Source organism: Pholis gunnellus (genome assembly GCF_910591455.1).
Source record: "Pholis gunnellus genome assembly, chromosome: 19".
In the NCBI taxonomy this organism is placed as follows: domain Eukaryota; kingdom Metazoa; phylum Chordata; class Actinopteri; order Perciformes; family Pholidae; genus Pholis; species Pholis gunnellus.
In genome coordinates this window covers 1,455,228-1,480,922 of record NC_136546.1, presented here as the reverse complement: position 1 = coordinate 1,480,922, position 25,695 = coordinate 1,455,228, and the positions used below count along the sequence as shown (strand labels likewise).

General features: G+C 40.5%; 2 protein-coding genes across 2 annotated transcripts; both read right to left on the bottom strand.

The window, feature by feature from the left end:
• Window positions 1-1,206: 1,206 nt before the first annotated feature.
• On the bottom strand, window positions 1,207-10,681 carry LOC306711583 (26S proteasome regulatory subunit 4). The gene is made up of 11 exons (XM_079180591.1): window positions 10,663-10,681; window positions 10,062-10,115; window positions 9,382-9,478; window positions 8,976-9,100; window positions 8,602-8,787; window positions 8,190-8,318; window positions 7,838-7,934; window positions 5,928-6,117; window positions 4,491-4,642; window positions 3,418-3,572; window positions 1,207-1,504 (listed from the first exon to the last, which is right to left on the bottom strand). The coding sequence occupies exons 1-11, from the start codon at window positions 10,663-10,665 to the stop codon at window positions 1,370-1,372; spliced, it is 1,323 nt and encodes a 440-aa protein (XP_079036717.1). The 5' UTR covers window positions 10,666-10,681; the 3' UTR covers window positions 1,207-1,369.
• Window positions 10,682-13,922: 3,241 nt separating this feature from the next.
• On the bottom strand, window positions 13,923-21,998 carry kcnk13b (potassium channel, subfamily K, member 13b; the record flags this gene model as incomplete). The annotated part of the gene is made up of 3 exons (XM_079180339.1): window positions 13,923-14,078; window positions 17,646-18,433; window positions 21,662-21,998. The coding sequence occupies 3 exons, from the start codon at window positions 21,996-21,998 to the stop codon at window positions 13,923-13,925; spliced, it is 1,281 nt and encodes a 426-aa protein (XP_079036465.1).
• Between the last annotated feature and the right edge of the window lie 3,697 nt (window positions 21,999-25,695).

Here is a 25,695-nt window from a genome sequence, read left to right as displayed (position 1 = left end):
TCCATCCTATACAAAAACTATTTTATTAATATATCCAGCACATTGTAAGGTTTCATCACCTGTTCCTCATCCCCTCATGTATTGGGGAAGTTATGATCATGAAAACAAGACATCAAGTAGAGCACAATGTGACCACATGGTGAATGGACGATAATGTGGATGTGACCTTTCAGAGAATGTCAACACCATGTTCATCCCTGTGCTGTATCATCCTCCATCAGTATCTGGTAGTTTAGGAACACCCAACCCACAGTATGCCTTTAGCTGACAGGACAAATGTCTCATTCCATCACACACACCCCTCTTCTTGTAACCCTCCCAGACTCTCTGGCCCAACTCGTCATGCTTGATTTAAATGTTTTTTTCCATCCATTTGCTGAATGCGCACAGATGTAGGAGCTGCAGTTGAAATGCGTGACTGATTTAATAAGGAGTGTTTCCGAGGAGGGGGGCTGCAGCAGCGACTCCGTTCTCACTCGGGCCCAGAGATGGCCCTGCCAAGCGGCTCGATGCTGCTGCATGGGGCCACTTTCTGCTGAGCACCGAGTTACACGTTGCTCCACATCAAGAAGAATTAAATCAACGCCGCATGTCAAGACTGCAGCAAGGGCAGCTTAGCTGGAGGGACTTAACAGCTCATTTGAATTGAAGATGGAAAAATGAAATCACAGGCTGCGCTCATCCCGCTGCCACAGATGTATGAGCATGTGCAGAAGTCATGTTTGTCCTCTCTATTGCTCAGGCTCAAGCCATTTAAACATTTAGGAGTGAAGCATTAGTGCAAAGACACGCTGCTGCTCCTGGAGGCAACGTCAGAGTAAAATGCTAGTCAGGGTGTGTTGTTTCCATCTGTCACTCAGAGATGTATATGTATGTATGTATATATATATGTGCACGGTCACCAAGTGTGTGGGAGTCATATGGAAGACTGTAGTAATTAGCAAAGAATATTTCTACAAATGAGCAGATTGGTAATTCTTTCACGCATTTGTCTCGTCTGAGCTGTCAAAATAAAACATCTTCCTCTGAAAGTAAGTTTGCATATTGTTATGATGGATTGTGTTTGTGACACCACACCGAGCCTGAACTAATAGAAAAATGAATGTGATAAATGATCAAGACATTACAGCGATGAACTCAACATCCAGGATCTAATCAGAAGAAGGCTCCAGAAAATAAAACAAGATGACTAACACACCACCATCATTTTTTTTGTCCTTTTATTTTATAACGGTAACAGGAGATTGGGATAAGCCAGACATGACATGCACAAAATATATCAAAACTCTCTCTGAGGAGACAGAAACTGCTGCCTCCCGTCTTTCACACGGCCATAGATAGAAGGGTGAGAGAAACATCAAAGTTGAGGTTAGAGGTAGAGCCCCTCCGGCGTGCCCTCCTGCTTCTTGTACAGGACGTTTTCCTTGGACTTCTTGAAATCTTCGTTGGTGACTTTCATACGGCGCTCACGCAGCGCCATGAGGCCTGCTTCTGTGCAGATGGCCTGGAGGACACAGTGACAGGAGAGATGAACATCAGGACGACGGCTGCAGCTATTTACTTTATTCAAGTGATTATTGCATCGATTGCTTTGTTATTAAAGGGCAATAATAAATATACAAAAGATAAAGTAAGACGGGTCTCTTATGACCATCTAATCGTCTCGTATAAACATCTTTATTGCTAAATTTACATAAAACAACTCAACCCATTTAGTGCATTAAAGTATTACATTCTGGTTTAAAAAATAAATAAAACTGAAATAAAATAAATAACTTAATAAATGAAAATACGGTACTCCTGATCGAGCTGTGATGTGTTTGAAAGGCTAAACGCCAGCAAATATGGATTGAAGTTGAATATTTTGTCAGATAAAAACAAAAGATAATTTGGGGAATTATAACATTTTACTTTTAGTTAATGTTGATTTTTGGACTTAAAAACGTTCTGTTTGGAATTATTGGAAATGTTTGATCACACAAGTCTGAAACAATCCTACGTAGAAATACAAAGATACTTTCTAGGTCGGTGCGCTCGGGCACGCTTCAAACTAATCCATAAGTCAAAGGGATTTATGGAACAGCTAACGCGTGTGTAGTGAGCCGTTTGATACGTGGTTAATAATAAAGGAGAGCAGCTGTGTTAGAAGTTATTTAGAAGCTGCTAGTCACACTTTACAGTTTCTTTACTGTCGGGAGACGACCATGGCTCGCAACTCCTAATATATAATAATAATAATAATAATAATAATAATAATAATAATAATAATAATAATATACTCATCCTGTAGGAATATTCTCAAATCTACATTTGTTGTTGCCATTGAAATAAAATAGTCAACAATAGTGAGTTATTTACACATTTCTGCTGTTGCCGTTCAAGAGACTATTTGTTCACATATGAATAATAAAGCAATGTAATCAAAAAGAACCGATGAGGAACCGAACCGATGAGCAGCATCTAGAAATTCCCACCGATAGCCCTCCCTACATGAGACACTCGTGCTCCCAGCCTGCGGCCGCTCACATGCTTGTTTGGGTTGTAGGATAGTACATCCTGCAGCCAATGAGCTGCTGCCTGTAGAAGACCCGCCCCTGCTGCTCTACAAAGTGCTATTCACTTGTTTATTCAAAGTGTATTCATGTTGAACGTTTCGAGTGTCCAGAGTGCACCAAACTCCACACAGCACTCCCTTGGTCCACAGCCATAGACGGACGGTTACTGAGATATTATGAAGGACACAGGCTTCATAGTTACATACAATTCTCATAATGGCTGTAGGTGGGTTTTACTCTACTGTTATTCCAGTATGACAACTTGTCACCATTAGATTCATTCAAAGTCAGACAAGATTTAAACTGCGCACAGGACAAAGAAAAAAGAAAAATCATTTCTGAGTGTAATTCTGTCAGATCCCACATGAGGGCGGCAGAGTTGAGTCAATGAGAAGTAAAGAGTTAAATGTACAGCACATTAAGGACTCCATCTTTTTGAATGGAGGATGTAATACAATTCAATTAAAGTGTTGATACAATAATAATTTAGAAAATCAGCCCTTGTGGCTTCCCCTCATCTTGACTCCCCGTTTCTGCTGAGTGTGAACTGGCTCGCTGCAAACACCTGTTGAATCACAGAATCTATACATGCTGAGGCCAGAGTCAGGCTGGACAGACAGAACACATCTCCAGTCAGGATGCAGCCCTCACCGAACCCATGCGGCTTCAACCACTTCTATGTGAAAACAGAGTATTCTTACAGACACTTACTCTGTGGGAGTAAAGAAAGAACCTCACTAGAGCAATTAGCTCGAGTCATCATGCAGTGTGCACGTTTTACTTTTATTGGCTGAATTTGAATGATCCAGCTACTGTGATCAGAGTCCAGTCTGCAGCTGTGAGTGGACAGGCTCGCTCTTACCTTAATGTCTGCTCCTGATAGGTCATCCTTAGCCAGGATGAGCTCATCAAGGGTGACATCATCGGCTACTGTCATGCGGCTGGTGTGGATCTGGAAGATCCTCCTCTTGGTCTTCTCATCCGGCAGCGGAAATTCGATCTTACGGTCGATTCTCCCTAAGGAGAGAAGAAAACCACTTGACAAACTGGTCAATGGACTTTTATAGAGAGTCACTCCATGTCTGTACACATGACAACTATCACACTTCTGTCCCTCCTGATAGAGGGATCCCTCCTCTGTTGCTCTCTCTAAGGTCTCTCCCTCTCTTCTCCCCGTTAAAGGGTTTTTGGGGGAGTTTTTCCTGTTCTGATGTGAGGGTCCCGGGACGGAGGATGTGATATGTGATTGTAAAGCCCTCTGAGGCTAATTTGTGATTTTGGGCTTTACAAATTGAAATGAATTGAATGTCATAATCCACACATTCAATCACACACTGATGACACAGCCTTCTGGAGCGATTTGGAGTTCAGTATCTTGCCACAGGACACTTTGACATGCGGCCTGGAGGAGCCGGGATCATCTGCTGCTGCTGCGAACAACTTCTTACACATTTCATTCAGGAGACTAATGCCAATAACTGTCACTCAAAACTATTGGAAGAATAAACATAGCAGTGCTATTGACCAAACACGGTTCATGTTTGTTTTGTTCATCAAATAGGATTTTCAAAACATCATCACAACATTAATCAAGAGGAAACTGAATTACTCTTCTGAGTCTTTGGCCATCTAGTTTCTTTACAACCAATGAACAGAAGTGTCCATATCTGGACTGAGGAGGAGTGACGTAGACACGCTGTATACGTCTCTGGTAGAGTCCTGTCAATCACTGTGTAGCTCCGCCCTAAAGGATACCCTAATTTATGGTCTGTTTGACTCTAAATTATCATCATGCTGTATTGAAGAAGAACTGAAACTAGAGATTGAGACCATAAACTCATGTTTACAATGTTTACTGAGGTAATAAATCAAGAGAGAAGTAGAGTCATTCTCTCATAGACTGACATACAACAATCTAATCAGACTCCTACTGACCAGGTCTGATGAGAGCTGGATCCAGGGTCTCTATCCGATTGGTGGCCATGATAACCTTCACGTCTCCCCGGGAGTCAAACCCATCCAACTGATTGAGCAGCTCCAGCATGGTCCTCTGGATCTCCCTCTCGCCTCCAGAGTTGGAATCATACCTACACAACACAGACAGGACATGTACATTATTATTCAGGATTTAGATCTACATCCTCAAACTCCAAGCGCGTCCATCTTGCAGTCCTGTTGTCACTAACCCATTTAACTGGGATGTTTGCTGCCTTTTCTATGTGAGGCCGAGCCCGGCAACATCTACAAGCTCATTTATTATGCACATCAATATCCAACCAGGCTCCTTCATGCAAGTCAGGCAATGTCCTACCTAACAATGTTACTGTCGTTCTACATGCTGTTGCCAACAGAAATGAAAAACAGACAAAGAAAGCTGCTTCTGTATTTTCGACACCGTCTGTTGCCACTGGTCCTGTCACTGCTGTACTTTTTTTCAAATAACAGACAGGAAAGCTACAGCTGCGGCTAGGGGTGGAACAGACCACGGTTGATCCGTGACCGGTACGCCACTATGTGATCAGGACATTATTTATGCTTTTATAGCATCTATATATCTCTGATAATGTTACAATGTAAACAACCACAACCACTCCGTGTTTGAATCAACAGGAGAACAGAGGTTCACTTCAGTTACATTCTGATGCCTTCAGGCTCTGCTCAGTGAAAATGAGTACTGGGTGAAGGTAAATGAAAAGGTTTCATGATGTGTTCACCTGGAATCTGTCAAATGGAGTTTTGGTGAGAAACCTTTTTAAAGGAGATGTTTTCACATGAATATAAAATAGGTATTAGAGATGAATTATGAGCTGTTTAACTTCATAACACTAGCTCTAAGCAGCTTATTATACATCATTAAAAATAATAATGACTAGATTTGTTTTAATCCCAAAAAATACATTATTATACATCTATTATTTAAGGAAGTAATAGGATAACAATTTAGAATTGTTTATGCTTTACAGACTTCAGAGTGGTTGAAAGGATTTTTAGTCTGGAGCTTTGTAGACCAGCTGCTACTCAAACAACATTATGGATCATCAATGATCGGCATTTAGTATCAGTGGCAAAAGAAAAGTGATCAAAGATTTCTAAAAGTTATATCTGCGCCCCTTTATTTTTGCGCTGATCCGATCTTAGAGTTTTATGATCCGGTGCGCCACTAGCTGCGGCATTACATCATGCCCACCTGAAAAACAAATCCATCCTCCTGTCGTTCAATGTGGTGTTAGGTATTGCTAAAAATAAAGCTGTAATATATCAAGGCGTAAACCACTTATCACACGTACTAATCCAACACCTCAAAGGTGTAGGTTATCACTGCTCCGTCTCTAAAGTTCTCAGCCTGAAATAGTTTTGTAGACGAGTGTGTACCTCTTAGTGCCGATGGCATCGATCTCGTCGATGAAGACGATGGAGGGTGCGTGCTCCTCTGCTACCCTGAAAAGCTCTCGGACCAGCTTGGGCCCGTCTCCCAAGTACTTCTGGATCAGCTCTGAGCCCACAACGCGCAGGAAGGTGGCGGATGTCTGATTGGCTACGGCCTTGGCGAGCAGTGTCTTACCTGGTACATGCATAACATGACATACATTAATTCTGTGCCACATGTTCAAGTATACTTTTAGCATGAGAACACAAAAACTACATAGCTGTAGCACTAGCCGAGAGTGAAAAGAGACGAGCTAGTTAAGAGGATCCCTACATCAACACACCTCGTTCCCTCCAGGTTTATGTTCTAGTTGCTTAACATCCAGATGGATATTAGTTATCAGCAGAGTAGAGGAGCACACCAACGCTGGACTTTTCAGATATATAAATTGATCAGTAATGAATACATTTGTATCAAAATAGTCACACACTGCCCAGGTGCATCTAAAAGCAGGTATTAAAGGTCACACACACATCACATTGTTTCATCATAAGTGATTGGAACCGCCCAAAGAAATCAATATATGCGCTTTCTGCAATACTTAATGTTTTTTTTTCGATTGAGATATAATCAAACAATTGTTTATCAGATTTGAAGACAGACAAAAGTCAGAGTTAAACTGGTGATCATAAAGCTCATAAAAAAGGAGGGCGTTATTTCATTTTGTGTTATTATTGCCTGGTTAAAAGAAGTAGTGGCATCTCTTGATATCAAAGACTATAAATGTCTCAGTGCATCTATTGTGTTATCCTTCATAAAAATATAGAGTGATATTATATTTTAGCATTTCATAAAAAGGTGATAAAGGTTTACAACAATGCAGAGTGCCACCAGCAGCACCGAATAAAGCCAGACAGGGTTTAAAATCACCTTGCATCACCCACATAAGAAAACCTTATCTAATCTCAACATGCACACTGCAATATTTCTAAATAATAGCGCATCACACACTAGAGGACATCATTGACATGATCGTGCCAGAGGGAGCAGATATAAACAGAAAGGGGGCAGTCGTGGTGCTATGACTTGCTGTAGTGATGCTTTGCAGTGAGAAAGGCTAAATGAGTCCGGATGAAAATACACATTATATATAAAAACATGATTCTCCTCCCAAGGACAACAACAAAACATAGCCACTGACATCCACAAAGATTAAGCCTTTAAAAACTATTCATCCACTTGCCTTTGTGCAGGAATTAAACTGTATTTCTATGCTACTCTATTTGTAACAGTGATTATGTGTAACTACACATAGTTCTACAGAAATGCACTAGGACCTTGTATTGAAATTTACCAATCTGAAATCTCTTTCCTTGCTTTGTATATGAGCTCTTGATCAGCGGGGAGCAGGTTTGATTTGTATATTTGTAAAAAAAAAAATTCAAATGGGGTACAGTGTGACAAAGATTGAGTTCACACAAGCAATCACAGAGGTCCATGGCTAATTATACTGCTTTAATGAAACCCCCCGCTGATAAGCTCTTTTTTTACAAATCTACACATTTTGAATCATTAACACTGGCTGTAGAGCTCTTTTCCCACAGCAGCACTTCCCTGCTGTGGTGCCCTTTAAAACGTCCCCAATGACTCAATGGGATTTGCCTTTGACATCAATCTGGGGAAAATACACCTTTATCTCTGAATTTCCCTTGAAAATGACTTGATTAAACCGAAACACTTGAAGGTTATGGTATATACTGTGGTACCACATATTAGTGAAACATTACCAGTGCTTCATAAAGGGGGTACAATGAACTGGGTGGAAGGTAAAGTAGATTAATACAATGTTACATTTTTGCTTCCTATAACTGCCTGTAAGAGCCACTGTTGGTCCCATGTTTAATGAAGCACTCACCTGTGCCAGGAGGTCCATATAGGATGACACCTTTGGGAGGCTTTATGCCCATCTCCTCATAATACTCTGGATGTGTGAGAGGCAGCTCCACTGACTCCTATTAAAACCAACAGAAACAGCACCGTCAACCTCAAGGAAAATATGTTATATACACATAAATATTACAACCTTCAATTTAATGTAAACAGGTCACTGTGAAAGTTACGATAAGCATTATCCATACTGTGGTCAATATTTGTGTTTAGAGAACTAGTAATGAAGATGGGGAGCAGAGAAATGATTTATGCTCCAAAAGTGGATGGAGAGAATCTGTTTTGAGATGGAAGAGCCTTTCATGCAATATTTACTGTACCTTGATCTCCTGGATCTGATTGTCCAGCCCACCGATGTCAGCGTAGGTTTCTTGTGGGGCCTTTTCCACCTTCATCACCGTCACCAAGGGATCAGTGTCATCCATCAGCACACCAATCACAGCATGAACCTGCAAGCACCACACAAACACAAGACAAATGTGAATGCTATTACAGTTGAAGGAGGGGGCAGAGATTATAAAAGTGTTTTGGGGAAAAGTTGGATACTTATTGACCCTAGATCCATGAATAGTAGAGCAGTGTCATAGTTAAGTTATGTCATTAGGAAGTTAAGTAACTGTAATTATTCCGTGTTATTGTCTTGAATAGTACTCTTTCGAACAAAAGGTTTTGATCAAAATTAATGTATTATTAAAATGGTAAACTTAAATAAGAACTCTCACTAAATATCACCTTGTGGTTGAGCAGGACAGAGCAGCCCGGTTCCAGCAGATCCTTATCCACAAAGGACAGGATGCTGACATAGTGCTCTGATCCCACTGAGGTGGAAACGATGGCGTGGTTGTCATCAATGATTTCCTCCAGAGTGCCGACAGACATGGGGGTCCCCCGCAGGTCGTCCACCTTTGACCTCTCCTCCTGCAAAAAAGATAAGACTAGGATTACTATAAAAGAAAAATAGCAAGAGAAGTTAAGATTTGGTCTGTTCTGTATTGTTCTATAGTTTGACTCAATAAAGTGTATATACATTAAAAAAAAAACAGGATTATTGTACCGAAATATAACAGCGCAAAAGCAAGTTAGGCAAATGTGTAACAAGGGCTGACCTCCTGTTTCTCTTCCAGAGGCTTCATCTGCTCCTGGTTTCTGATGAACTCCTCCTCCATCAACAGGTAGTCCTTGATCCGCTCCTGCTTCAGCAGCTTCAGACGGCATTGAGTGTGAGGGGTGACTGGAAGACAAACACAGGCCAGCACATTTAAAGTGTACACTAAAAACTGACATAAACACGAACTTTGTGGTCTCTTTTTAAATTCAATAATGCCAAAATAAGGACAGTTGATTCTATTTACAAATTCTCTACCAGCTATGTCCGGGAAAAATGCTTAACAGAATACCCAGTTGTATCCAGTGAGATCAAATAGAGCTCGACAGGAGACCTAAGAACTGAGACAGGCCACCAGACAGATAAAAAACACGTCTTCACAAGACTCTGCTTTTTCAGTTCTTTACCTAATGGTAGTTTACTGGCAGCATCTGGTCCCTTGGTCTTCTTCTTTCTCTTGCCAACTCTGGTGGGAATTGGAGGCTCATATTTTTTCTTCTTATCCTTCGATTGGGACAAAGTGGGATGACATGTCAGAAAAGGTAACCCATCATATACAGTGTTTAAATAGGTGTCTGTTACCGTGGCACAAACATCCCTACAATATATGGTAAATTATCTAGTACTTGTAGAGCTCCTTTCCAGTCTTCTGACCACTCAAAGCTCCTTAACACTACATGTCATCACTCACTCATTCACACCCATTCCTACACTGATGACAGGAGCTACCATGTAAGGTGCCACCTGCCCATCACGATATTAGTCTACATTTAGTACAGAAGCGTTTAATACTTTTCACATAATCTTTTGCATAAAGCCAGTGGTCTACACTGGACCACAGTGTTAGCAAACAGCATGTGTGGCTGGCTGGACAGATAGTAAGCAGAAAAGAAGCAACACAAAAAAGTCTTACAATACGATATTGAGTAGATAAATATCAGGCATTTACATTCAGTTTTACCAAATAATTCAGGTCTAATTGTGTTTTAAATCCACCCTAAATATCAGTTAAATCATCACAAAAGAATAATATTTGGCTACCATAACAGGTTCAGACGCTAGCTAGCAGAAGCTGTGTCATTCTCACCTTGTCGTCCTTCTTGCCTCCTCCCGGACCGTGGCCTCCACTCTGGCTTTGACCCTAAAATAAGATCAGACAGCGTGAATAAAGAGGAGAGGAAACGCACCCATCAGTGCATCGTGATCTTTAACTATAGCGTTCGATATTTCCCGTACTAAATAGCTCATTAGCTGAGCTGTTTATAGTAAAGTTAACGTTAGCTTACTTCGCCGTTAACCATACCTGCCAGAATAGCTAAATTCAACACGCTACATTGTATTACTGGAGAGACTAACTTTAACATTGTCATCAATGATATAACATAAAACACTTAGAGAAAGGGAAAAGGCTACCTTTCTAACATGAATGACTATGCTAGTTACAGCTAGGACAACGACTGTTGCCAAACGAGAGAAATACTAATGTAGCTAACGTTAGCCTTCGGCTAGTAGGCTCTAACCTACTTTTAATTCCGTTGTTACATCACAAATCAGACATAAAGCCACCTGAGACTATATGGCAGCACAAATGTTAAGGTTTCAAGTATTATGAACAATGCTGTATTAACGAATAAAGTGTTTACAAAAATAAATATACGAGCCGCAGAGAAAACTGCTTGCTCACTTACCATTGTTACTTGTCGCACTAAAGTGACGTCAGAGGGTAAGGCAACACCAAGGGACAAAAGTTAAACTCATTTGGCAGGATGCTGGGAGAGTCTAATGTGAAGCCACTAGATAAAGATACTTTTACAGGCCTACACCAATACTATGCAGTTCAGGTTTGATTACCATTATAAACAATATTGTGTGCATGTATATATATATATATAGTTTGATGACATCACATTTTCAAGTCAACGATTTTCAGTGCAGCTTCCACAGCAGTCTACATTCATTAGAATAACACATTGTGTGGTTGTTTTTCTTTCAACTTTATTAAACTCATTTTAATGAACATTGAAATTTCAATTATTGCACATTGTGGCTGAGTATTGGTGAACCATGAGCAGGTAAAAAGCACACTATCAGTTGATTCCTGTATTTTATTAAGACTTCATGGCATTTATTGTATGCCATGAAGTTAAGCAAATGAACCAGAAAGGTTAATGCCATCTAGAACATGTTAACACTGAAATACTCAAACTTAACCAAACAGGGTAGAGTTTAATGTAGACCTTTCATGACAGCATCCTCAGTATTGCACAATGTCTCAAACATGGGTGCTCAACAAGAGGATGGACTAAAGCTGCAGAAATATTATTGTCTTTTTTTTTACGGAACAAATGCAGTGTTCACTGTGCATATTTTGGATAAGGACCATGTGCCACCTGAATCTCACAGCCTTGGTTTTCTCAGACATTATTTAATTGGTTTGCGTGCTATTTACCCTCCCCAGTCACACTCATGCACATGATCAATAATTATACACACAACATTGACAGTGCATTCCACCCATTCTAATTGAGTCATTATGATAATTAGCTAATTGTGCAGGGCTGTCACTATTTATGTGCTACAGCTAACGCCTCAGACATGTCTGTATGTGTGCAAAGCCATTGCTTGACAGCCACTAAGCTGAACTGGGCTTAACAGATATAACATTGCATCTTACAATTTATATGTAACATATAGTCATAATAAGGAAAATATGTCCACTTTCATTTATTCTCAGAATTGCTAACAGTGTGGTCACACATGCATCTTTACTCAGGTACAGTGTTTTCACACCTTTTGTGAACATAGTAATAAAACCTATGAAGTGTATTACCGCTGAGCCATGAATGGCAGTGTAAAACTGAGACCCCCTCTGCAGCGCAGCAGAATAAAACCACACTGTCAAATCTCACATGACTATTCCATTAGAGTGTGTTTCAAATTGTCTCCAACACAGTGGGCAGGACAGCAGTAATTCTTTGGGAGTTGCGGTGACTCAGAAAAGAGCTTCAACAAAGAGTCTTTGTATGTCTGCATCTGTCCGAGTCCGTCCTGTCCCACACACACATGCACACATGTACACATGTACAAAAACAGACAGTAACAAACAGGCATTTGATCAAAGCTATTATTATCTGTGTAGCGACAGCTTCTCGGACATATTCTCTCTATTTGGCTATCTTGTGTGTGTGATTGTGTGTGTATTTGTGTGTGGGCAGCGTGCATGTGCATGGCAATGGCAAAGCAACATCTTTGCAGTTAATGTGTCAGATTATGATTCTGTCTGAAGGGGAGATTGTCTCTATTGGATATTGGAGTTCAGTATTTTAGGATTTGTCTGGCTAGCTAGCTAACTGGGCTAAATGTAAGCTCAATGAGTAATGTTTGAAAAGGCTTTCTCTGGCTTACTTTGTTTACAGCAGACGATAAAAAAAGCAAGACTGGCCTACATGATATTGTGCGAAAAGACTGAGGCTAAAGCTGCATGCATGGCTCAAATGTAAACTTCCTTAGATTGTGTTTCTTTCTTTTTATACAAATATATTCTTCACTCTGCATATGCTTCATTAATGCCGTGTGTGGTCTGAATCGCACTTTCTTCTTCTCAGTTTGTGCTGTGAACTGAAAAGTATTTCGCAACAGATGTCTCTCAGATATAGTATTCTCACAACAATTGGAAGTCATCCTGAAAATAAAATCCATGACGAAAATGTTATAGCACATTCTTTCTTTGCAGGTTTACTAGGTTGTCTCTCTGCTCTTGTTCTGTGGAAATCAGATCCACTGAAGTCGGATCTACCAAAGTTTAGCTGGTGACATCAGAGGTGAAGCCTGCAGGATTCCCACCCTGTAGTTTCCTCTCAGACACATTTACAGAGAGAATGAAGATGTCAATACAATCTCACTAAATCAAGCATAATGTAGTGTCCATGAGTGCTCCTCCTGCTTGGCTGCTTGCAGGTTCCACCAAAGTCAGTCCGTCCACCAGCATGTTATGAACAATGTCTGTCTTTTGTCCTTATGTGTACTGCACCTGCGGTGAATCCAGACTACAGGTAAAATAAACCTAACGCCGCTGAGCTAAAATCAAATAATAATCCCCGAAGCGATTTGTATCACTGCATTTATCAACACCAACCGCCCAAAGGCCTGAACAACAATGTTAGCATAATGTTCAGCAAATGCCAAAGTTAACAGGTGTCATCTCAGACCCTGAACACCACCAATACAGCCAGAGATAGGTCTGTTTGTTTCATAATGAGGTTCTTTGAAGGGTTTTGTCTTCTGTTTGTCCTGATAATGAATTAAATCAATGCCAAGAGGGAGGCTATTGAATGGCAAATAATATGGATGTGAATCATGTGTGTCTGAGTCACGGATGATGTGAATGAGATTGCCATTGATATACGTATTTATATTTTGCCATTTGAAATTTGATAATTGTAAAATTAGGCATTCTGCATTAAATGTAAACATCCAACCAGCTTTATGTAATAACTAGACATGAAACCAAACAGCCATTTGAATAAAGCTATTTTTATATCAGACACGGTTTTGGTGGGTATACCTGTGAGTATTGTGAAGTACGATGGATGAGTGGAAGTTGAGCTGTGAAGTAGCATATACTGCATCATGTTTTTAAGGCTTCGATACAAGGGCTCTAGGCAGGCTTTTTTTTTTATTACCATGGAAACTGACTTCCTCACGGGAGAACATTCCGGCACACTGAGCCTGGTCCAGATGTGAGACTCCAGCAAACTATCATGCATCATTAATGTAGCCATGTTCTTGACAGGGAAGTTGGTTGCTGCTGGAGGCCAGCTTGCTTGTCGATGGAAAAGATGAATTAGTCGTAAATCCAATCTTGTACACCACCCAAGTCTTCTGTTTTCCAGGAAGTGTCAATTTATCCCTACATGTCATCCTTTTGTAAAGGATTCAGGCTGTTTCCCTATCTGTCAACGCTAGTCTCTGCCAGCCGGTTGTTCATGATGCCAAGGGCGCCCACCCCTCCTGAGAACCCGTTCTGGCGTGAACTGGAGCTGGACTGGCGCGGGTGCCCGATGGCCATCTCCGAAAGCTGCTTCTGCATAATGGCCAGATTCACCTGCAGGAGGAGAAAGAGATAAAGAAATCAGCAGAGGAGAAAATATTTGCTGTCTCTCTCTGTCTGTCAAGTGTGCAACCTGTGAAGCCTCGCGAAACAATGATGAATACAATGTGTTTGCGGCAGGCACATCTGATTTCACAGGTGTGATATGAGGCTACCAGATGGTGTGTTTTTGGTCTCCTTTGGTGTGTCGATTTATGTGAGCAAAGATGACAAGTACTTAATAAGTGTGACTGACAGAAACCAGATATTCACTCTCCCACACTCCAACCTTTCTGTTTAATTTTTCACTCTACAAAGCAATATGTAGAGAATGTATATAGCTGTGCTGTTTTACATGTGTTTAGTCAATATTAAATTACTACGCAGCATGTCGATGTCGTTAGATTGATTATGTACAGACATACAAAGCCAATTACTTTGTAGCCTTACTTTGGTGATCCCGTGACTTACTCTGGCACTACTTTGAGATTAACACTTTACATTTTTAGTGAAATGTCTGAACAAACATTGGATGGAATGCCATGACGTGTTAAAAACCCTCAGGATGAATTTTAATAACTGATCTGAAACCATCATGAGGTCAAAATCTAAATTTGACCAATACTTTGGTTTATTACTGCCATTAGCATGCTGAATTTAGCATTTAGCTCAAAGCACAGCTGTGCAATACTGCTGGCATTGCTGTAGACTCATAATTCAGTTTTAACTAAAACAATGAGCCTTAAGGCCTTTACACTCCACGGGCGAGACAAATAAAATGGCACAAAAATGCGAAATACTTGCCGATGAATATTTGATATTTGATATGTGAGTTTGCGACAGAAGCATTTTTTCAAAAATTGATTTGAATAGATTTGCGCAGAAGACCAACCCACAGGATTATATTGGCTCCAGAGAAGCATCTGGCAGTCTGTCTTATATAAACTGTTGTTTATCCTAAACTTCTGTAAGCTAATTTATTGAGTTTTCGTTTAACTAAGTGCTCTGAGTGAATCTGAGTTCACTTTGGTAAACAGGATATGTTTCCAGGGCTTTTATTGTGAAAGGTAAGAACTGAGGAAGTGGATCTGGTATACGCTACCTATGTCAAGGTTGAAAGGACTAATAAACTGTGTGTTCCAATACCCGATACCCATTAAGTATGGCAGAGAAATACATATTATGTCAAATGCAGTATGCCATAAATACCAGGATGTCCTACTGCATCCGGTCACATTTTGCAGTGTAAAAGCCTGCATGCTTTTCTGGCTATTCTGACCCTCAATCCATCCAGTGGATATATGAGCTAGATGGTCAAAGCTCAATGTGCCATATTATGACAAAGTAGTATGTCTCAATTGAATGCATACTACCAGCAACATTATGCACTTCGTAAGGGCAATTGCAGTTTTACTAAAAGTTAAAAAAAAGTATGCGATTTGCAACGCTGTGCATGTTTGCATTCCAGGTTGGAACCCAATCCCACAGGAAGAGCGCCCGGGCTTTGAAGCAAACTTTACACCGTCGTCAAACTGTGGAATTACTATTTCCAGGTCCATCATGTGATGCCAGCCCTAACGCTTATAGTTATAGTAAGGCTCAGGTTTGCCTTGGACCAGCCCTAGATATGCTGCAGTAGGCCTAGACTGCTGGAGGACTTCCGTGGATACACTGAGCTCCTCTCTCCTCTTCTCGCTCTCCTTCTGTATGAATTCATGTTCCATTAACGCTCATTACTAACTTTGCTTCTTTGTGCTTTCTCTCCTCACAGGTTTCCATGGATCATGGTTATATCTGGACGCTGGTGTTGCCTCCTGCCGTGGTCTGACACCTACTGTTACTATCATTATTATTAGTAGTCACATTACTATTTTTATTACCTATACCATTACTGCTTTTGTTATCATTGTTATTCTACTATATCCACTGCTGCTGTTATTACCAGTAGTCGTAATGTTTCCATCATTATTATACTTACTACTCTCATTATATGAATAATTTCTGTCATATGAATTGAATGTGTTGTAACTCTGTTATGTTGTTCATTCTGTACACATGACATCTATCACACTTCTGTCCATCGTGATAGAGGGATCCCCTCTGTTGCTCTTCCTATGGTTTCTTCCTTTTTTCTCCCTGTCCTACAAGTTTAACCTGTACCTAAAGTGATGGACATTTTGTTACTGAATAGTCCTTTAGAAATATTGGAAATAAACATATTTGTACCAGAGTTGCCATGTTTAATAAATAAGCTGCTCATGGTTTCTAATAATCAGGTGGTATGTCAGTGTTATAATAACACAGTCTTGTTTAAAGTTTATATTTACGGGATTCAGAGCATTAATATAGCATCACAGAATTATTTGTTGTGTCAAGATATAGAGGAGACTGAGCAGAGAATGAAGTCACTCTCTGTGTGTGTGTGGTGTTATCAGAGCTTCTCCTTGCCTTGTTGATCTAGCCAGGCCAGTCTTGTTGGCTTTTTTAGTGCATGGTAGTACATGTACGGCGGGGAAAGCTGATAACGCCGTCCCGACTGACAGCATCGTTGCGGAAGTGTAGCACCCACCCTCCAGTTCCCCCTCAGGTAAACACGGTTAGCACTGTTGCCATTCTTTGCAGTGTTCGCAGTTAGCTGCTAGCCGCTAGCTCAGCCATCACCATGTTGGAAGTCGTGTGGAGTTACTAAAAATATCTGTATTCTGTAATTACCATCTTTAAGGTATGTAAGATATTGTATACTGTGTTAGTAGTCTATACCATGTTTTCACATTTTAATGATGACTTTTGTTTTAATGGTTTTACCATTATCAGTTAATTCACATCCTTCCAGCAGTACACCATTTAGTCTTCTAATTACTCTGAGATTGAGATTTAGTTTTTCCAGTTCAGAATGATCCTGCGGTGAATGAGCACTGTTTTGACATTCAACAGCTCACACTGCTCATTCGTCTGGTCTGAAAAGTGGGCTAGCAGTTATGTAAATGTTTGGACAATTGACACCTCTGAGTGGTTTTGAGGGCTGTTGAAGGGGCGATATCAGTGGAGTAAGGTCATTGGTATTCAGATATATTTTACACATAATACAAATGTAGCCTAGACAACAGCAGCAAAAAAAATACATTTCTGCTGACTGGAAGTCCTTATCGACAAATCAATCACAATATGTAATCTTGGTTGAGCTATTGATCATACATATTTTCATTCTATTTAGACAGTAACTAAGATCATCATTGGTTTCAATAATTAAATAATAAGTACGGACATGCCGTGATATGTAACGTGATATGTTACATCCTGCATTGACAGCCATGCAGGAAAGCTGCGATAGAGCATTAAACATTCGATGCAGCTTATGATGAGGGAGATGACTGAGAGCAGGGTGAATAAGCAGTTAATGACTCCAGGGAAACAGTTATTGACTGAATGTCCTTTCTGCTACTCTTGTGAGCACTTTAATCACTCTAATTACTCTGGGAGATAACCGAATGTCTTGCATGTAGTAACACATGTGATTATATTAGACAGGTTGAATGTCACACTGCTGTCAGCCATAACCTGCTCCAGCCCTGAAGCGCTCACCTTGTTGGCTGCCAGGAAATCCCTCATGGAGATCATCTCCCCAGACATCCTGCGCCCGGTGTCAGTCTCACTTTCGTTGATGGCGTCTGTCTCGATGGAGGGGTCCCTGCGGGCCCGTAGGTGACCCGGGGCCACCACGTTCCGCCGGGGTCGCCGGTGGGGGTGGTCACCCCTACTGGGCAAACAGCAGCGGCAAGGGGCCTCCAGCCTCCTCAGCAGCCAGTTGAGGACCTGCTTGATGACAATGGAGATGACGTTGAAGAGGGAGTAGATGCAGCAGACGCCGGTCAGGATGAAGAAGAAGTTGCCCAGCCGATATGCGGCCGTGGCGTGGCCCTCGTAGACGACCCGCTGGCTGCTCACCATGTCTCCAAAACCGATGGTGCTGAAGGCCACAAAGCAGAAGTAGAGCGAGTCCAGGTAGCCCCAGCCCTCTGCTGCTGAATACATGAGCGAGGCACAGCAGGACACCAAGATGGCTGCCGCTCCAAGAATGAGCATGACGCAGTAGACCGAAGGCTTCCAGCCAGCCAGATCCTGTTTTTTTCCTCCTCCAGTTCCCCCAGCTCCGCCTGCTCTGTGTCCCCCAGAGACCCGCTGGCCATTTGGAGGCCGCATAGCTTTGTTATGGCGTCGTTCGTGACAGGATTTGAGGACCACGGCGATGACGGTGATGACGCGCTCCAGGAAGAGGTTGAAGAAGAGGATGGTGGCTGCACAGCCGAGTAGGCCGTAGAACATCAGGAAGACTTTTCCTCCAATGGTGGCAGGAGTGGTCATCCCAAACCCTGAGATACACACAAAAATATTATGCACTCGGTGGAAATCTACATGCAGATAAAATGAATGAACACTGAGAGTAATTGAAGTACTTAACCTTCACCGGTGCAAGTGTCTCTGAATAAAGAATGAACTAATCATTTTACAAAAAAACTACCATCTCTTGAAAAACACATTTAGTGCCCCTATTTTATTTAAACTCACACACACTTACAAATGAGTAAATGAATGGGTCATTTGTAGAGAAGATGATTGTGTCCATTCCTTCCAGCTGCTTTGATCTCATTTTTAAACCAAACTCACATCCTCTCTGTCACACAACTACTTTGACCGCCTGGGTTGCCATTAATGACACTATCTTCTTCTCTCTCCGTCTCTTTGTAACTCACTTAAAGAGCTGAGATGTCTTCAGTCCAAGCACATCATAGCAATTAGTCCCAAAGTGTGGGTTAGTCTCACATTTCACTGTAGTCCCTCCAGTCATTTGCAGTTTAAAAGACCCACTGGGGCCCATTCACATCTCAATTTGATCATTTTCTCGTATTCTTATAGGTAAAAAGAACCCATTAAGCTATTTTCACTCTGAGATGCTGCTAGAGTGTGATTTCAACATTGTCTCTTGTGAAAAGACAGATGAACAGAATGGGAGTCAAACTGAGAGGTCTTTCCATCGACTGAACCAGTCTCAGTGATCCTTGTCTCCTTTTCATCCCTCATTTAACAATGAAAGCTCAATGAAGCACTATCTGTCTCTCAGTCTGTTCATAGCATTGTTGAAAATTTGATTTGAACACATACTGTTATTTGTAAGGGTGTTACACGGTCACATGCACAGTGCGCCGTGGTGTGCAGCGGCAGCTGTGAACTCTTAAAACATTAGAGCTCTTTTCACTAGAAAACGAGATACATGTTACTGCATCTCGTGGCATGAAAAACATACTCTGAGGATTTGATTGCCTCCACATTCAAATTTGTCACTCAAGGAAACATTAAGTCAATAGTTTGTCTTTTTAGGAAGTATGCTGGAAGTATATCTGTCTGTTAAATATCAAGCCACAACAAGCAACTGATGGCATCATTCACATGTTTTTTCAAGGGAAAGTGTGTGTTTTTTGTGCCATGGGCCTTCAGAACAATGGGTGTTTGTTTTCAGGATAACGGGCTGTTGAACAAATGGGCTTTCGGTCCAATGTGACATTTTTTGGAGTATTGGGCTGTGGAACAATGGCGTGGCACCGTCCGAGATATCTCCTCCCACTTTGCAACTCTACAAAGTGCAGGTTTAACAGATGCATGAGAGTGGTAAAGACCCTCTTATCTTCTCATCTCAGAATGAGCGCATTAACCAACATTTCAAACTATTGACTTCAATTAGAAAGTAAACCAATTAATGCACAGTGCTACCCTATATTTTAATTAGGTCATTTAGCCAAATAAAGTTGTATGATTGCAATTCAAACCGTTGTTGCTATTCACTGATGCATCTACATCAGTGGTGCTCTAAACATGAGGACTAACACTCTATGTGCATATGCTCTGACCACCATACATAAAAGATGCCACACACTGATGCATACAGTTCTCTCCTTGAGGATAGCAAATATTGATGTGTTGGTAAAACTGAGAGATGAGAGTGAAAAGATGAAAATCATTAAGAGTTATTGCTTAGATTAATGAGAGTTGACATTAATTAAATAATAGAAAATCTCTGTGATTGTAAACTTCAGCAGAAGAGAAAGTGGGGTACAGCATACAGTATCTCTACAGGAGGTTGCATCAATGATGACATCACGTGATTTTATGACGATGCCACTGTCATGTATAAGATCTGAGATAAGATGCAATCTTGTTACGGTTATAGATCAGCAGGTCAATTACTTAATGGACCAGAGATGTAGTACTACATGAATGCTACTTGAGGAAATATGTGATAAAGTTGCAGAAGTGCAGAGGAAAACAATGTGTTTGATTTGAAAATATGTATTTTCATTTTGAAAATTGTCGGTGGCTTTAGGAATCATGGAAGAATAATGGGATCACTGTTGCGATCACCTCTTTTTTATCAATCAGTGTGTGAAGTGAAGAACTTGATACGGTCTGGTCCTTCATCACCATAACTCTTAGTCCCATCTAGTCAGAAGGCCTGTCAAACTCTCAATCATCATTAATCAACTCACACCAATCACAGATGTTGAAACAGCACTACCCGTCAGGAACTGGCTGTCAAGGATAAATCTTATTCTGATGCAGACATTAAGTTTCTTTTTTTTATCAGTCTAGTTTGGTGGAACACACTGACTCAAATCGCATGTTCTAATTCATGACTAAGAGATGTTGCACAGCTAATGTTACTTTATAGATGACTTGAAGTGGATCTCTTAACAGATACGTGGAAAGTGGAGGTCTTACTTGAATAAAAAAAACGCTGCGATAGCACCACTGGTATTGTTTTCCCCTTGTGGGTCTGAGTGGCAAAATGTGGAGACACCCACTGTAGCAGGAACTACCTCTGAGGAGGTGTTGAGTACTTTGCCAGGTGTTAATATGTCTGCCTGTCTGTGGACAGATTTTGTCACTACGATAGCGTCAAACTACAGGTGTATAGTTGAGATCAAAATGAAGGCAGAGTTCAAAGATGGGTGTGGTTCAAGCAAGGGCGGTGAAGTATGGTGGTAGGAACACGCACACGCACACACACTTTATGTCCTGGCCCGATTTGGCATCGCGGCTGGTCTGAAGATGGTCTCTAGTTATGTTTCAGTTCATTCAGGTGAGCTAGTTCCATGGCTAGTGTGTGTGTGTGTTGACACACTGCATAGCTGACCAGTACAACTAAATGGACCAGAGCCACCATTAATGCTGCTGTGACAAGTCAACCATCACATAACCTGGCTTCGTACATCCTACAGACACAAATTACAGTGAGGGGGTTAGTTTGCCGTCATTTGCTATCATTTTGGGTCATGGGAAGTGAGTAATAGTGAGTGTTTGCAAAAGTAGGAAAACTGTACAATGCAACATTTGTAAAAGTGACTCATGAGTTACTTTTACAAATGTAGAAAATGGCTACAACTTATTTAATTTAATAACATGCCAACGCTCACAAGCACATAGTTCATACGTGATGATGTTCTAAAAGACATATTCAATGGTGGATTTTAAAATGTTGATGATAAAAAGATGATAGAGCTGACGGAGAACACTGCGTTTGACACTCTTTTTAAACGCCATCTCACCAATGGTTGACACTACAGTTCCCACGAAGTAAAAAGCGCCGGTGAAGTCCCATCGAGGTCTGACTGTGTCCACACGGATACCCGCTACGTTTGCCTCCTCGTAGTTCCTGAGGAAGTTATTCAGGTCTGTCTTACTCAGGTTGTACCTCTGACTGAAATGCTCGAACCTCTGCGTCCAGCGCTCCTTCGCCTCCCGCTCCTTTGGCTGCTCCAGCGCGGAGAAGACTGCGGCTCCACAAAGGAGATAGAAGATGATGAACAAAGCCAGCAGCAGGAACCTTGCGTTATCTTCGTTTATTGGACCGGAGCCGCAGCAGCAACCACTCCTACATGCCATTATGTTGCTGTTGTTACGGCGATGCAGCTGCTGCGAGGGACCTGTGGCATGGTGGTCTCGAAAACAACGCAGAGTCTTGTCAAGAAACGTTGACAAGATATTCTACGACAGAAAAGTCCTGTGCAATACAATTAAATTGTTCAGGCAGGATATGATCGTATTTTCCAAAGGCTGTAGATTTAACATTTTGCTCACGAGATTCTATGTGCAGTCCAAGTCCGAGTCTAACGACTCCTCAGTTTATCTCCACCAGCTTGGGTCTGGTTGCTATGATGCTCAGAGAGGAGGAGAGAGCCGCGCGGCAACCTGTGGCTGCAGAGAGTCGTCCTGTGCTCTGTGGCCCTGCCTCTCCAAACAAGTCCCCACCCACGAGCGCGCGTTTTACGCACAACGAAATGACCACCAACATATGGATGAACAGCCTCTGTCAATTTATCACTTTATGCCAAGTATATTTTGTTGGATCTGCTAAATTCCTGTGGCGATTTGCCCATTTCAGCTCTTAAAATGCATAATAAGAGCCGAATCGGACAGTGAGTTCTGGCCTGAAAATGTTCGACCTGAACCCAACTTTGGAGGTTTGATTCCAACAATATGGAGCGAGTTTGCATAGTGAGATCAATATGACTTGACCTTTGCGGGCTCTGATGAGGGATTCATGCTCCTGCCCACATGCTTAACCGGGGACGATGTGAGCAAATGTCACGACGGAACGGCGGTTTGAGATACATTATTCAGGATCACAGGGACAACAAAAGAGCTATTTCTGTAAAAGAGAATTTAACAACACGATGAGACGTCATTGGCCATTTCAGAACTATGGACAGAGCAGCAGCCTTTCTAGGTCACACTTTAAGTGGTCTTGACGTAAACCTGCAGCTTATTTAACATTATTATATGAGTGATGACTGTTAAGTACTTAAGCGTTAGATTATGTAATGGTCTCTTTTTTGGAAATTAAGTATTTATTTTACTATAAGTACTTCAAATAAAAGTGTTAATTGTATCAATTATTAGCATTTCATTAATATCACACACAGTCTTTTAAAGTGAGTGGTAATAAAAGACCTGTGCATCACAGTACTTGTACTTAGAATGACAAAAGTGCTGTAAACCAGCATTAATTTGAAACAAGAACAGATTATCAAAGAAAAGGGCATTCCCTCAAAAGAAGGTACAGTTCCATAAGATTAAGTTATAGCCAATGGTGAATGTTATTATTAAACTCATTTAAATACAGTATTGACAGCAGTAAGGTTATGAGGGTAGGCTATTGTTAAATCAACATTAGGTCTAGATAGGTCTACTGTACTTCCTAAGGTTGATCAATGGAAGTCATTTTCAGTGTTCTATAACCGACAACCACCTAGCAGCTCATCCGCTTTGACTGACCTGTGAGTGTTCTTGGTCATAGCTACAAGACAAGAGTGCAGGGCAATCCTTTTTAACATACATTCATACAGATGTTTTAAACTGTATGCGGAAGCAGTCTAATCTTTCTCGACCATGAAAGTATTGAAAAGTTTCTTTGTAAGATAAAATCAAATGATAGATTTGCCAATCCTTTGTTCATACATAAATTATAACACTAAATCAACACGATAATGGTAAAAAAGGGGAAAGGTAATGGGGTAGTTTTTTTTATATGACAAGCACATTCATGATAAACTAGACAACACAAGACAACAGTGTTAACAGAAAGGTGATATTTTTCCTGAACAATTGAGAGCATCAAGGGTAATAGAAAAAATCAATTTATCAGAGTTAAATCAGTGCAAGTCAAGAGTCATTATAGTCATTGAAGAGGAGGAAGCAATTGATAAGTACAACAAATACTTGATAAAATAAAACAACAGTGCAGTAAATAATGTACTTAAACGTTAACCTTGTACATGACTCCCTCCCTGTTAACAGGATTTTATAGATTAGGCCAAATCCATAGCACACGGCAACATATTGGTATTTCACTGGCAGTTATTTTGAGATTAGTGTTGATTGGAGTCTCGCTTAGTAACTGCCATGTGTCTGGAGTGGCTGTTAAAACAATCAAAGAATGTTGAATAAACCCTAAGCATGCAGGACACTGAGACAAAGTGGGAATAGCTTTGATTTTCTCTGGTATCTCAGGGTTTAACAGCAATGATAATTCTGTTGTGTTTTCAGTAATTCGGGATTTCATGTTGGTGAAATGTAGTGATAACTAATACTATAATTTACTATACTGTACTAATTTATACTACCTTATTTTACTATTACTATACCATACCATACCATACCATAGTATACTATAATATACTATAATAAACTAGACTATACATAGCTTTAAGGCCAAAACAGTAATAGGGGACGGACCCAAATGCAGGGAGACACATTGAAACAGACGGCTTTAATTATAAAGAAAATGTTCAACACAAAACCGTTAGAGCAGGGGAGTCAAAACATGTGTAACAAAAAAAGTCCAGGAAAACAAAACCACTAAACAGGAAACATGGCAGAGAAGAGCAGGGATTAAATCAGGGACATCAGAGGAGTCATTGTCGAAAAAACCAGGGAGCAAAGTAGAGCAGGTATCACAACATACGAACCAACAGTGAGACAGGGGACACACAGGGTTTAAATACTGGGAAGGTGCAAGTGATAAGACACAGCAGGGTTCAATCAAAGGCGGGGCAGACAATCACAAAGGCGAGAAATAGACAAGGACAGGAAGTGAAGTGAACACAGGACATAAGAGGCAGGGAAAGACAAAACAAAAAAACAAACAATGAAACCCAAAACCTTGACACATACCATGCCATATGCATACCACACAATACCATACTATACTTTACTATACTATACTATACTATACTATACTATACTGTACTGTACTATACTACACTATACTATAATATATTATACCATACCATACACCATACTATACCGTACTATACTACACTAAACTATATAACTATACTATACTATACTATACTGTACTGTACTATACTACACTATACTATAATATATTATACCATACCATACACCATACTATACCGTACTATACTATACTAAACTATATAACTATACTATACTATACTATACTATACCATACATACCATGCCATACTATACCGTACTATACTATACTATCTTGTACAGCACTGTAGTAAACTATACTATGCTATACTATTTTAAATGTTACGATACCATACTACACCTTGCTATATTACACTGTACTATATTATACTATACTATGCTATTCTATATCATACATACCAGGCTATACTATATATACTACTATACTGTAATATACTATACTTTAACATACCATACCATACATACTACACTGTACTTTGCTATACTTTACTATACTATACCATACTATAATGACTAATCACTTTATGTAATTACTGTTTTATTTTTCTAGTAGATATGAGCTCTGTTTCCATGGAAATACATTGGGAATATTAAAATAAGGGTTATTCATGGACATTAGGTTACAGACCTGCTGTAACCTAATAACAATCTTCTTTGCATGTGTATAAAATCTAGAAGTCCCAGGATTCTTTTTACACTGTTGCAGCTGCACTACGGATTGATGCCAACAATCAATAATGCTTTTTGGAATCAGGGCAGTAAACTCTATCACAAATTCAGATCGTAACACAAAAGAACACATGGGGAAATCCTTCTCTGCAGCTGGACTTTCTCACCTAACG